The 12,221-nt window shown below is 35.7% G+C and overlaps 1 protein-coding gene across 2 annotated transcripts in view; it reads right to left on the reverse strand.

Annotated features, from left to right (window-relative positions):
- LOC120325716 (amyloid-beta precursor protein-like) overlaps nt 1-6,190 on the reverse strand; it is a 38,519-nt gene extending 32,329 nt beyond the window's left edge. For both annotated transcript variants that reach the window (XM_078111445.1, XM_078111446.1), the window contains exon 1: nt 6,036-6,190. In XM_078111445.1, the coding sequence (XP_077967571.1) occupies nt 6,036-6,086 (51 nt within the window). In that variant the 5' untranslated portion in view covers nt 6,087-6,190. The remainder of the gene's footprint in view (nt 1-6,035) is intronic.
- Nucleotides 6,191-12,221: the final 6,031 nt, after the last annotated feature.

Genomic DNA, 12,221 nt, shown 5'->3' on the forward strand with positions numbered 1-12,221 from the left:
TATTATGTTAATCAATAACATAAAATGATAATTTGTGTTTAGCTTCCCTTCGAAAAAACAGGCTTTCCTCTCAATATTAAGGGTCCACATCGACACATATAACTGATTATTTTTGTAGGGCCTTCCGGAAGGCCCTAACATTTTCTATAGTAATGTCCAACTTTTTTATATCATTAAACATTCTGTATTGCATTTTGTTTCTCAATAAATCAAGTAACCAACATGAAATCATGCCTCGTGCAAAAAAAAGTACCTGCAATTACGAAGAAAATATTTTTTGACACCGGAACAACAAAAATTAATCTAATATTCTGATCAATAAACTAGGTAACTTGCTTATAGTTGGAGATATGAAGACAAAATAATGACTATGTCATCTGGTAATCGTCAGGCTTGCAACTACAACTTTTATTGTTTTCTTTTAAAGCCCTGTAGTCTTCAATTTGGTCAAAATAGTTGAAAGGTGTAAAAAAAACATAGGGCCTTCCGGAAGGCCCTTTTGTCTACATGTTTATACAAAATTTACAACATTATCGAGTGGTAGCAGTTCATTCCAATCACATTGCAATTGCTGTAAATCTATAGAAACTTGCAAAACAGTAAAAAAAAGTGCCTCGATTAATACCTGGGTTGCCCATAATTGCGATTTTTGAAAAATATATAAAAATTTTCATAGGTGACAAAAAGTTCTTATTTTCAATAGTTGAGCAGACTAATAAAAACTATATATGTGCAGTAGCTGTTAAGTGTCTGTAAATAACCTTTAATGAACTATTCAAAGCTGAAAAACTAAGAAGTTTTTCTGCTATATAGTACTGTGAAAATTTATTGTAAAAATGACCTAAAATAGGGCCTTCCGGAAGGCCCTTTTTCAGTCGAATTATCATTAAGTATGACAAGGATCTCCCTATAGAAATCGGCAAGTTCAGAAAGATTTCTCAAGACGGCAATGTCACGAATTTTAAGTGTTTGTCTACACAATGTATTGTGTTTCAAAGTTTTCAGACTATCAATTCCAAGAAGATATCATGTTAAAATTTGGAACACTCAGAATAAATTTTAAGTTTAGTTCCATTTCAGGGAAAAATATCAATGAATAAAAAGCTAAAACTTCCACAGTAGGCAAAGCAAGTTGTTGATGCTGATTATATCTTATTTAGGCATTCTTTATTATTAATTCAATTTAAATTAAAATAAATCAGATTCAATTATCTGAACAGATGATTAATAGGTCTGACAAAATCAAGGATAACAATAAAATTACATTTCAATTACTTGATATTTCAATATCGAATTCATTTCTATCTTTCTTCATTTCTAGATATTTTACCAGGACAATGGGTATTGATTGTTCACGGTTCATTTAAACTATGGCGTGTGATATGAGTGATAAAGACATTTTCTCAAATTGTATTACAGCGATTTGTGGTAGACAAATAAGGTACAAAGAATGATCTTTTATTCTACGTCAAATCACAACTAGTAAATCCTATATGACACACAATCTTATGTGGAATTGGTATATGGATCAATTTCATGATTTAGTACAAATTTTTCTTGGTTAAATTCTGGCCCAAGCTTCATTAAACTTAGGTTTGTGTTTTTTTGCTTAATTTTTTGTGTGTATTTGTTTAGGTGTTGGTGCATGAAGTTTATGTTTTCAAAGGTTTTGCTCGCTCACTAGAATTCTCCGTTTTTGATTTGTATGTTTTCTGGAGTTCTATCTGTATTAGACTTGATACAAGATTTAATTCTCAGCCTCATTAATAACAGCCTCGCCAAACCTTTTTTTTGCATAATAACTCAGATAAGTCACATAAACGAGAAAACAACTTTCTATGAAGTATTTCTCATAAAAATATATGACAGTATTTTGTGGTAAACAGGATTAACTACAGTGATGAATATAAGTCAAAACCGCTGAATCCTACATAATGAAATTAGTTTGCGAAAATTTGGAAAACCAATAAGCATATCTGAACAGCACTTTGAAGTTCATTTGGAAATATACAAACTCAAAATTGGTCTTTATAGTCTGCAGCCAAATTAACCATTCATCAGTTTCATTTTTTTCAATTTTTTTTTCAGTAAGTTCAGGCAAGATTAGCCTATATGGTAGTGCAAATGAAGTACAGTAAAGCCATGTGCCTATATGGTAGTGCAAATGAAGTACAGTAAAGCCATGTACCAGCCAAGCATAACCAAATATACAATTAAAGATCTTTTATTGCAAGCCTTGCATACTCCATCCCCACACTCAAAATTTCATATCCCAACAACATACAGGTTGTTCACAAAGTCTCTTTAGCACTTTAAAAAATTATTGATAAATTTTAGTAAAGTTTATGGCCAGTCCGTATTACGATTGGTAAAACGAAAATGTTTAAAAATATTCAGAAGTTATACTTAAATTCTTTGCTAGATCATTCCTGTAAATGTTATATCATCACTGAAACTTGCAGACATTTTTAATAAGGTCAACCACACTTGATATGAATAGAAGGAAACATGAAGGAAGTCATGATTCGCTATTGTATATAACTAGACCTGGAGGATATTTCCTGCTGTCACCAATGTTCAAAAATGGTCAATAATTTTAAATCTCTTGTCAAATTTATAAGTTGCCTAAAGAAGAATCGGGCATTGCAAGCTTGACACTGGCTACAATTACAATCTACAACTACTGCAATATCCTAAAAAAACATTACCTAATCATGCATGGTCAAAACTTAAAATATTTGTTATTTGAGAAAAAATGTTTTCAAGTACTGATAGTGCAGTTGTATTTACACAAACAATGGTAGAGACCGAATGAACAAAAGAATTTAGCTATGGCCACTATTCATCTACTGACATCCTGATACCATCGTTGCATATTGTACCGGTAGTTGTTAACTTTTTTGAAAAAAAAACAGCTTGAAAGTTGATTTTATAATAGTGCGAATGACTTTCAAAACATGAAAATATGAGATTTATATATATTTCGGAAAAAATTAATGAAATGATTTGGCCGGAATATGCATCCACAATGCTCAATAGGAAATTTATGCGAAGGTAGGAAGATACAACATAGTGTACTTGGAATCTAAAAATGGATACGATTTTGCTATACCTGTGATATTAAGCCCGTATCACTATGCTACTTTAAGTATATGTATGGAGCTTATTAAAGAAAGTAATTTCCGTTTTTCATACTTATGAAATTGAGCATTGGACAAAATTTAGATATATGTGTGTTTATTATATCAGTTTCACTCTACACTCCACTTCATGGCAGCTCCTGCCACGAACAAACCGCGGCAGCTCCTGCCATGATTTTATAGCGCTATTCAGTATTAACGGTATATTCACAAATTAATGTACCAGATTTTAGATTTTAATTCATCATGCGGAATTATATCTACTTAAACCCTAAGCCCAAATCCATCAAAACTGTATCCATCAGTAATACGTTCCAACTTACTCAATATTTGTCACCATAAGGGACAGCCCTGTCTTTACGGCCCACCTGCCGTGGTTACAGCAGCAAAATTTTACCTGCCATTGGTTTTCAATTTGCTGCCGCGGTAACAGCAGCTCGTCATTGGTTTGTGGCAGCTAAAAAGCCATAGGTTTGGCCGTGGTATGGAAATATCGCCATGGTTTTGCAGCAGCTGCAGACGCCACAGAATACTTAAAACTGCACTTGAGAAATGGAGCACTAATTGCAAAATTTGATAGGCTACATAAGAGTATGCTGAACTCATTTGGCTTCTTGTATTCATAGGGAATTAAGCATGAAACCCAATTTATGCTAAATATATATACATGTATTTATGCTAAATAAAGTCGTTTCAATTGTTGACAATGTCATTTCAATTATGAAAGGTGTAATGACTTTCCGTATCTCTAGCAAACAGCAGTCATGCTATGAATGCTAATTCGAGCGTAAATTTCTTTAATCCTACATTAGAATCCCCGAGGGATCACGAGACCAGCATACCTGATAGGCATGCATAATAGATACCTTGATAATAGATTGCTCACCCATCTGTTACAAGCTTTTATTATTAGAATATGAATTATATGACTTCTGAAAACCATCAATGTGGCGTAACTAAATATCTGAATATTGGTATAGAATTTCATTTTTTTCCTTTAAATGCTTTTTTCTATAAAACATATTTTAACATTGGGAGAGCTGGCTCGGATGACCTTATGGTTGTATCGCTCCTCCCAGCTCAGTCTATACAGAATTAACTTATATTATAGATATATTTTTTGTACCGTTGCTTGTTTTCTGGTTGATGAAACAATAAATCTCCCTCTCTTATTCAAAAATATGGCAGTACCATATTATTACCAACATCTTTACATTTTTAACAACCTTTGAAATTAATTCGGAAAAATTAACAACAACAAAACCCGCAATCACAATTTTGAATGTTTTAAAATTAAAAAAAAAAAAAGACTTGGGAAATTGATTTAAAAATTTTCAAACACGACATAACCCATTGGAGCCAGGAGTCATTTCAAAAATTAGAAAGTTCAGAGATAAATTAGAGTCAGTTTCAAATACGCATCACATTCTTTTTTGTATATCCCTCAAATATTATTATGAAATACTCATTCCATCGTACAGTTTTGATCCAGTATACCCTAATTGCTCTACTGATTGGTTTGGGTGAAGTGAAACTGACTGAAATCAATACACAATTCCAAAGGGAAGACATTCTCACCCCTTTGGTTGAAATCAATAACCAATTAAAAAGTACAAAAGGGTATTTAATGAATACCCTACTATTACAAAGCAATTCTGAAGCCTTGAATAATAACTGGTGTAAATTGGGGATCATAGGCTAGGCAAATGGTGAATATTTGATTTCAAAATACAAATGTAGGTTGGGCAATGTAGAAATCCTTACCTCAGTAAACAATTTTACAAAAATTTAGACCAAGCAAACACAAGGAACCATAATGCCATTTTTCGAATAAAACTATTACACGACCCTCACAATAATATCAATAATGCAGATGAAGCAGCACCAAACATTAATTAATAAACTGAACTTATTGAAGAAAGAAGTCTTGAGCCAGTTGAGAATAACAGAAGCCACATTAAAAATGATGGGATTTCCAAAAATGCTTTTTCAACAACTGAATTAAAAGCTACATATTATTTGGACTTTTAACAATATTCCTAGTTAATGCGTTTTTTCAATGTGCCTTGTCATCACAAGATTCTGTTATGCATATTCTGTGGTATTTATAGTCACCACGGTAAGTATTTATTAACGTAACATTCTCAATAGCATATAAACACATTTTTACATTTTAAATGTAACACCAAATTGCATAGAATAGTTATATTATTATTAAAGCAAGCCAAAAGGGTTTTTATAACCCAGATTGAGTATGTAATGTGCTGAAATAGAAGCAGCTGCGACTAAAACAAATTTGTTGCAGAATAGATCGATTACTAAAGATATTCTGAAAACAACAATTTAATAAAAATTTGAGAACTTCCGTTTCGATCAAGATAAGACGCATCATTATTATTTGGAAAAGAAGTGATCAGCATGTAATTAGAAATTTCAGATCGGGACTAACTTTATGAATTCATGATCACAGTAGCCCTGGGAGCAGTATGCTCATAATATAATATAACTTTTTTAATTCAAGCAAATTTTCCTTTAGGTTTCGAAATCTCGATAATGATTTTTTACAGAAGGAATTACATATTATGCCCTGAGGATACAAGTTTCGATTTACATTCAGGATGTTGTAATTGTGGGTTTTCTAGAAAATTCCTTGAATACCCAAACACAGTCATTACGATACTCTTAAAATAAGTACTTCCTATGTATCAAGGGCTTCTTTCCGAAGGCCTATAAACGTCAAAAAGAAATATATTTTCCTTAATACCACCCATGGCAAATATGAGGTCAAATCTGAATAAAAAAAAATTGCTGCATCATTAATAATTAGCTGTCAAGTTGAAATAAAGACTGTAAGTACTAGATGATGGCGATGCTTAAGCTTGAACAGATTCTTACCAGTGCCACTGCAACAAAGAGCAGCATAGCAATTCCAACTGTCTCCTCCATTCTTCAATTTCCTACGCTTTACTCCAATAATAAAGATATGTATTCAGGCAAATTCGAACAGCAAAATAAAGTTTATTAAAGATAATACTTATAAATCTGAACAAATACAACATTAATGTTAGCTTGAGGATGACATCACAAGTGATTTTAGAACGAGAGAGCACCAAATACAGTATTCCCGTAGTATGTGTACCAGGTTAGACCATAATTTTATTCTAATTTCCCTTATTTTACATACACTATGACTATACATCCATAGGTTTCTGTCCCTTTACACAACTTGATGTAAAGTAGGTGAACAAAATTAGTTACCTCCATATTGGTACACATACTTCTGGTTCTGGAGTGCCCCAAATAGTTTGAAGAGCTTGCTTTAATTTTTGTCTTCACTGAATTTCCAGATTTTACTAGTCTTTTTGCTCATACAGTCATAGATAGATATCTTAAACAGAAAGCTCCTATATAAATCCTCATTAGAAACCCACTTTTCTCAGCATTTCTTCATACTGTCATACTTATTGAGTGAACTACGATTGGCACTTAATCACGAAGGAACTAGCAAAAATTTTGTTTTTCAAGTCTTCTCTGTTATGGAAGTCCTTTGTGAATTTACCCAATTGCAGAATTGGATATTCAAAATTCAGAAATTAGAGGTATTCAACAATATTCAAAGGGCCTATAGTTTCATTATGTTGTGTTGTAAATTGTCGCGATGGTACAGCAGGAGCCCTCAATATTTTCTGGTGCAGTAACAAAAGGACTCCTCCATGTGCCACTCGAGTTACTTAATGTAACACTGTAGATCCACGACGATAATGTGCACATTGTACGTGACTCTACAGGATGTGACACTATAGGACATTTTACCACTTCGAAACAGCGGCCTTTATCATCTCTTAAAATTCTACCAATAAATTGTTAAATAGGTAAAGACATGTCCAACAGCACTGCTTATTAACTTAAGTCCAGTGCATCTTTTTGAAATGAAATAACTGTACCAAACAATCAAACACTTTTTGTTACGAGTCATCTCAAAAAACGTCAATTGTATCCAAAATTTCTACATTTCAGGACATTTTGTGTAAACTATCAACAACACCATGATATAAAAAAAAATGGCGTTCCGGAATTATGTTCACCAAGATGGTGCACAACCTAAACCCTAACCTGGTACACATACTATGTTCAGGTTGTGCGCCATCTTGGTACACATACGTCGAGATCACCAAAAATACAAAACAATTACTTTTAATGCACTTTTTGAAAAATTGATGAACGTCAACAATTGCTTAAAATGACCCGAGTAGTCTACATGCATTGCTAACGTTAAAAATGCTTGTATGTCACACCCCAAATCCATCAAAATTGTATCCATAAGAAAAAACGTCCCAACTTACCCAATATTTATCACCATAAGGGACAGTCCTGTCTTTACGCCCACCTGCCGTGGTTAGGGCAGCAAAATTTTACCTGCCATTGGTTTTCAATTTGCTGCCGCGGCAACGGCAGCTCATCGTTGGTTTGTGGCAGCTAAAAAGTCAGTCGCCATAGGTTTGGCCGTAGCGGTATGGTATGGAAATACCACCATGGTTTTGCGGCAGCTGCAGAATACTTAAAACTGCACTTGGGCCAGCAGGCATTGGACACTGCAGAATGGATGGATATACCTCCCAGCCTTCTGAAGTTTTTAATAGAAGTTTCTTGAAAAAAGTCTGATCAAATTTTGATTGAGAGAATTCGGGAATTAGGCTAACTCAGATCTAAACAAGAGTCACTAGATTGATGAATGACTTAATGCTGGAATGAGGCACCCTCCACCAGACCTCACTGCATCTGCAGCACTGACAGACTGAGAATACAGTCGCAGCAAACAGTGATAAAAGATGATGGAACTTGCCTAATCTCGGTTTCTACAATTAGGGTGGTGGAGCCAGTCTGCGGACAATTTCATTCAAACCGCTACAAAACAAAAACCAATATTTCTAACCCGTTAATTTTTTCACCGTAGGTGCATTGGCATTTATTCTACACGCTAAACCTCGAATTAACTCTCTACAACCAGGGGTTAAAGCTATACAAACCACCAAAGTATGACACTCTGAAGATGTATTTGCGACCGAACGACCAGTGTGCGACCATGGATTTCAAGCCTTGAACATCGTTTCTGCTGCGCCGAGACTAGGGCATACGCAGCCATGCGTGAAAAAAATGGGCTTCTAATTCTGTAATTGCATTTCTATCTGTCATATAATCCAAGAACATGGTTATTTCAAACAAAACTCGTCAAATTATAAACAAAGCACCACATCACAGCAATCAAACAGACAAAAACACGGTGGTCGCAAATTGGTCGACAAAGATATTATCGACGTATTGGAAATGCGCACCCCCCTATTCACACTCCTTTAAATGTCGAAACGCGAAACTTTAAAGATGGTTTAAAGAAACACAACTCTACCCACCTGCCAAGTTTCATCTTTTTATCTCTTATATTTGTATGAATTTTAAAGCTTTTTTAAAGGGACAATGAGTATTTGGTGACATGGAAAAAAGATCCGTTTTCTTTCTTCGGTCGGGTTTTCGGTCGTAACTTTTTTGTTTGTGGCGGAATTTTAGTGTTATTTCGCAGAGCTACGAGGGAAAAGTGGACGATAACGCGTGAGAAATATCGTCGTGGTTTGTTAATTTTTTCTGTATTAATTTAATAGATGAAGTTGATGGTCGCGAATAGGTCGTGGACGCAAAATGGGTAACCCACCCTACCAGAACAAACCCCAAATTCAAGAAATTATCAGAACGGACTGACAGATCGGGGAAGAATTTTTATCTAAACAAACATCTGAACATACCGGAACATACCTATCTGCCTACAGGCCTAGATATCTTTCAAACCACATTTTACAGTTTTATATACGGAACCGGTACCGTACCTCCAGCGTTTTTCAAGTTGAATCTAGAGTCTAAGTTAAGTCTAATCTCAGAATCTAGAGGGCCTACCAATATTTTAAATATTTAAATTTTTTTATTTTCAATTATTGTTAAATTCAATACCGGTACTGCAGTAGATAATTGTCAGCCAATTCTGCAACTCTAACTCTTGGTGACAAGATCTCGGTTTTTGGTAGATCTGTAGATGCAGAAAAAGCTAAAAATGATGCTTGACAGCATCACAGCAGTCGACAACAACACCAAAGTTACCCCGGCCCACACTCAGCCTGACGTCAACGGGTTAACCAACTATTTTGCTAACTTTATAAACGTTATTACATAAAAACTTGGGGTCTAGTATAATTTAGTACCACAAGTACTTCCAGTGGGTGTAGCATAACAAATTTTGCATATGTTATTCCTTACCCCCACCTGACTATGCAATCCAAATATTACATTACTACGACGACACCATCATGCCATAGAGCTGAAATGACATCCCCGTCTCAGAAAACGAACTCGCTAACGCCGGCGATCTCTCTCATATCGTGATCATTGCGACGAGAAAACGAGAGAAATAGCTTGCTTGATATCAGGTGACCGTCTGCGCGTTTTGGACAGCGATCCGCATACTTAAGTGGGCCTTATTACGCCACTGTGACGTCACAATGACGTACTTTTTCGGTGACGTAGTCAGGTGGTGGTTAGGATTGACATATGCAAAAATTGTTGAGCCAGGCCGGGTCTCGTGTAGTTTCTTACCTAACATACTTCTAGTGGGCATCACAATTTTTTGACATGTCAATCCTAACCCCCACCAGAAATTACGCCATCCAAAAATTACTTCACCACGACGTCACAGTCACGTCATAGAGCTTGTTAAATATACGTACTATCGCCCGAAATGGCATCGGCGCCGACGATAAAGAACTTACTAACATCAGCGATCTCTCTAATATTGCAGTATTGGAATCGTCGCGACGTAAAAACGAGAGAAATAGCCGTTCGATTTCAGGTGCGCAGACGTGAGCGTCTTGGATGAGTTCGTATAGTTTGAAGGTCTCAATTACGTCACTGTGACGTCGCAGAGACGTAATATTTGGATGGCTTAGTCAGGTGGGGGTTAGGATTGACACATGAAAAAATTGTTGTGCTACGCCCGCTAGAAGTATGTTAAGTAGGAAACTACATGAGACCCCTCTGACAATATAGAGACCATATCTGATATACACAACGCAAATGCAATACGGTACCGTACTGCGCACGGCCCAGTAATTCTTAATATGGCCTAACAAAAACGAGTGTGGGCTGGCGTTCTGACAATGTTATACGGTAAGTTAAGGCATCCTAAACACACATATCCATGTCTAACTCAGCACAAGAATCTCTCAAAGTCCGGCAATTGATGGCGCATGGTTACGGTACAATTGCCGGGAAAATGAATCAAAATCAACTGAACAATAATATATCTATACAGTGTTGCCAGATATGATGGTGAGCAAGCATGAAATTCACCGTCGCGAAAACAAGAAAATTAAAATCTAAGCTAAATATCATAACTGTTCTTTTAATGAATAAAAAGAAGTTGTAAACGAACCATACTTGATTTGCACAAATACATCATGTAAAATGAAATATACACAGACAGAAAAACAGTAACATCATTTCTGGAATCAGCGCCCTCAAATTTGTTAAAAACGGTTAAAACATCTTAGGCATCATAAAAAAAATTTTTTGTCGGCCAGTGTTATTTTTCATGATTAATTTTTTTCTTGCTTCTGGCCTCTAATTTATTTCACTTTGCTTTTTTAATAAATTCCGTTTTTCTTAGGCCCCTCGCCGAATTTTTATTATTTAGTTCCTCGAATACTATTTTTACTCACCTTCACTAATAACGTTTTTAATTTCGATACTTCTGTATCTTTTTAATTTTTCATTGCTGCCAATCCTACATAACCTACAATTTCACTCCCGCTTTTTCTCTTTTGCAATCTTTTTCCATTATACTGACACGCCTTTTCGTTAGGGCTTTTTTGGCTCTTTCTTTCTCACATAATTTTTTTGGGCCTTTTACATTCGTATAATTTTCACTCTCGCTCGTTATCTTTTTTTTTCATTTTGCGTTTTTATTCCCCACACAAATCTCAACACAAGCAAGCCATTTACCGTTTTCATTCCTTTATTGAATAACTCACCTCAAATTACAACATAGAGTGAGTGTTTCGCAATATTCAGTATAATTTCCCACGTTTCTTTCTTATTTGCTATTTTCGGCTTCTTTCATATCTTTCTGTAATTCAATTTTTTCCACTATATATCTCCGCTTTTTCGTTATTTTTTCCCTTTTTATTACATTCGTTCTTTTTTTACATCAGTAATTTTCACTCTCGCTCCTCTTCCGGCCCCGATCGCTGGGATCCTCATCCCCCGCCAGGCTAGTGTGGTTTGTTAGAATTATTTTGTTAGCGGCTGGCTCTCTTTTTTGGGTGGGTTTTTTTCCCTTTTCGTTCTTTTTTTTATATCCGTAAATTTTTTTTACATAATTTTCACTCTCGCTCCCTCTTCCGCCCCGATCAATGAGATCCTCAACCCCGTCAGGCTAGTGTGGTTTGTTGGAATCCCCCACTTTTCTTTTCTGGCTATTTTTTCGTTCGGGCCTATTTTGGCTTCATAGCTGAACTTTTGGGGCTAACTTTTAACCTCGTCTTATTTTACCGCCGATTTATTATCGCTCACTCGAACATCGAACTCGAACTTTGTTTAACTTACTTTCTTTATCTTAGTAGCCACGCTGATTTTCACTCTTACTTGAATCCTCGCTTCATTTTTACCCCGCCCCGCTGGGTTCTACGACCGTCCCATCTTCTGCTCTATTTGGCTGCTGCTCTCTCACCGGCCCCTTTCCGCCTCGACCGTCTGCCCAGGCTGCTGGTCAACACCTACGACTAAATCTACCATGTGGAATTCGAACCACGGTCCTAATGTTTGACCAAGTCTCTACGCTTCCCCTGAGCTACAGCTACTGGCAAGTATCGGGTTGATTAGATTCTTACTTAACTAACGACGTCACGCTTGGCAGCCTATGACGAGGCTAATTACTCCCGAAAAATTACATTGAACATGCTTCGTTGATTCGAAGCAGGTGTATTCATACTTCAATTGAAAGCGTTCATCCGGGACTATGAGGTGCGTTGTTTTAACAATTTA

This window comes from Styela clava, chromosome 4, assembly GCF_964204865.1.
Source record: "Styela clava chromosome 4, kaStyClav1.hap1.2, whole genome shotgun sequence".
NCBI classification, from domain to species: Eukaryota; Metazoa; Chordata; class Ascidiacea; order Stolidobranchia; family Styelidae; genus Styela; species Styela clava.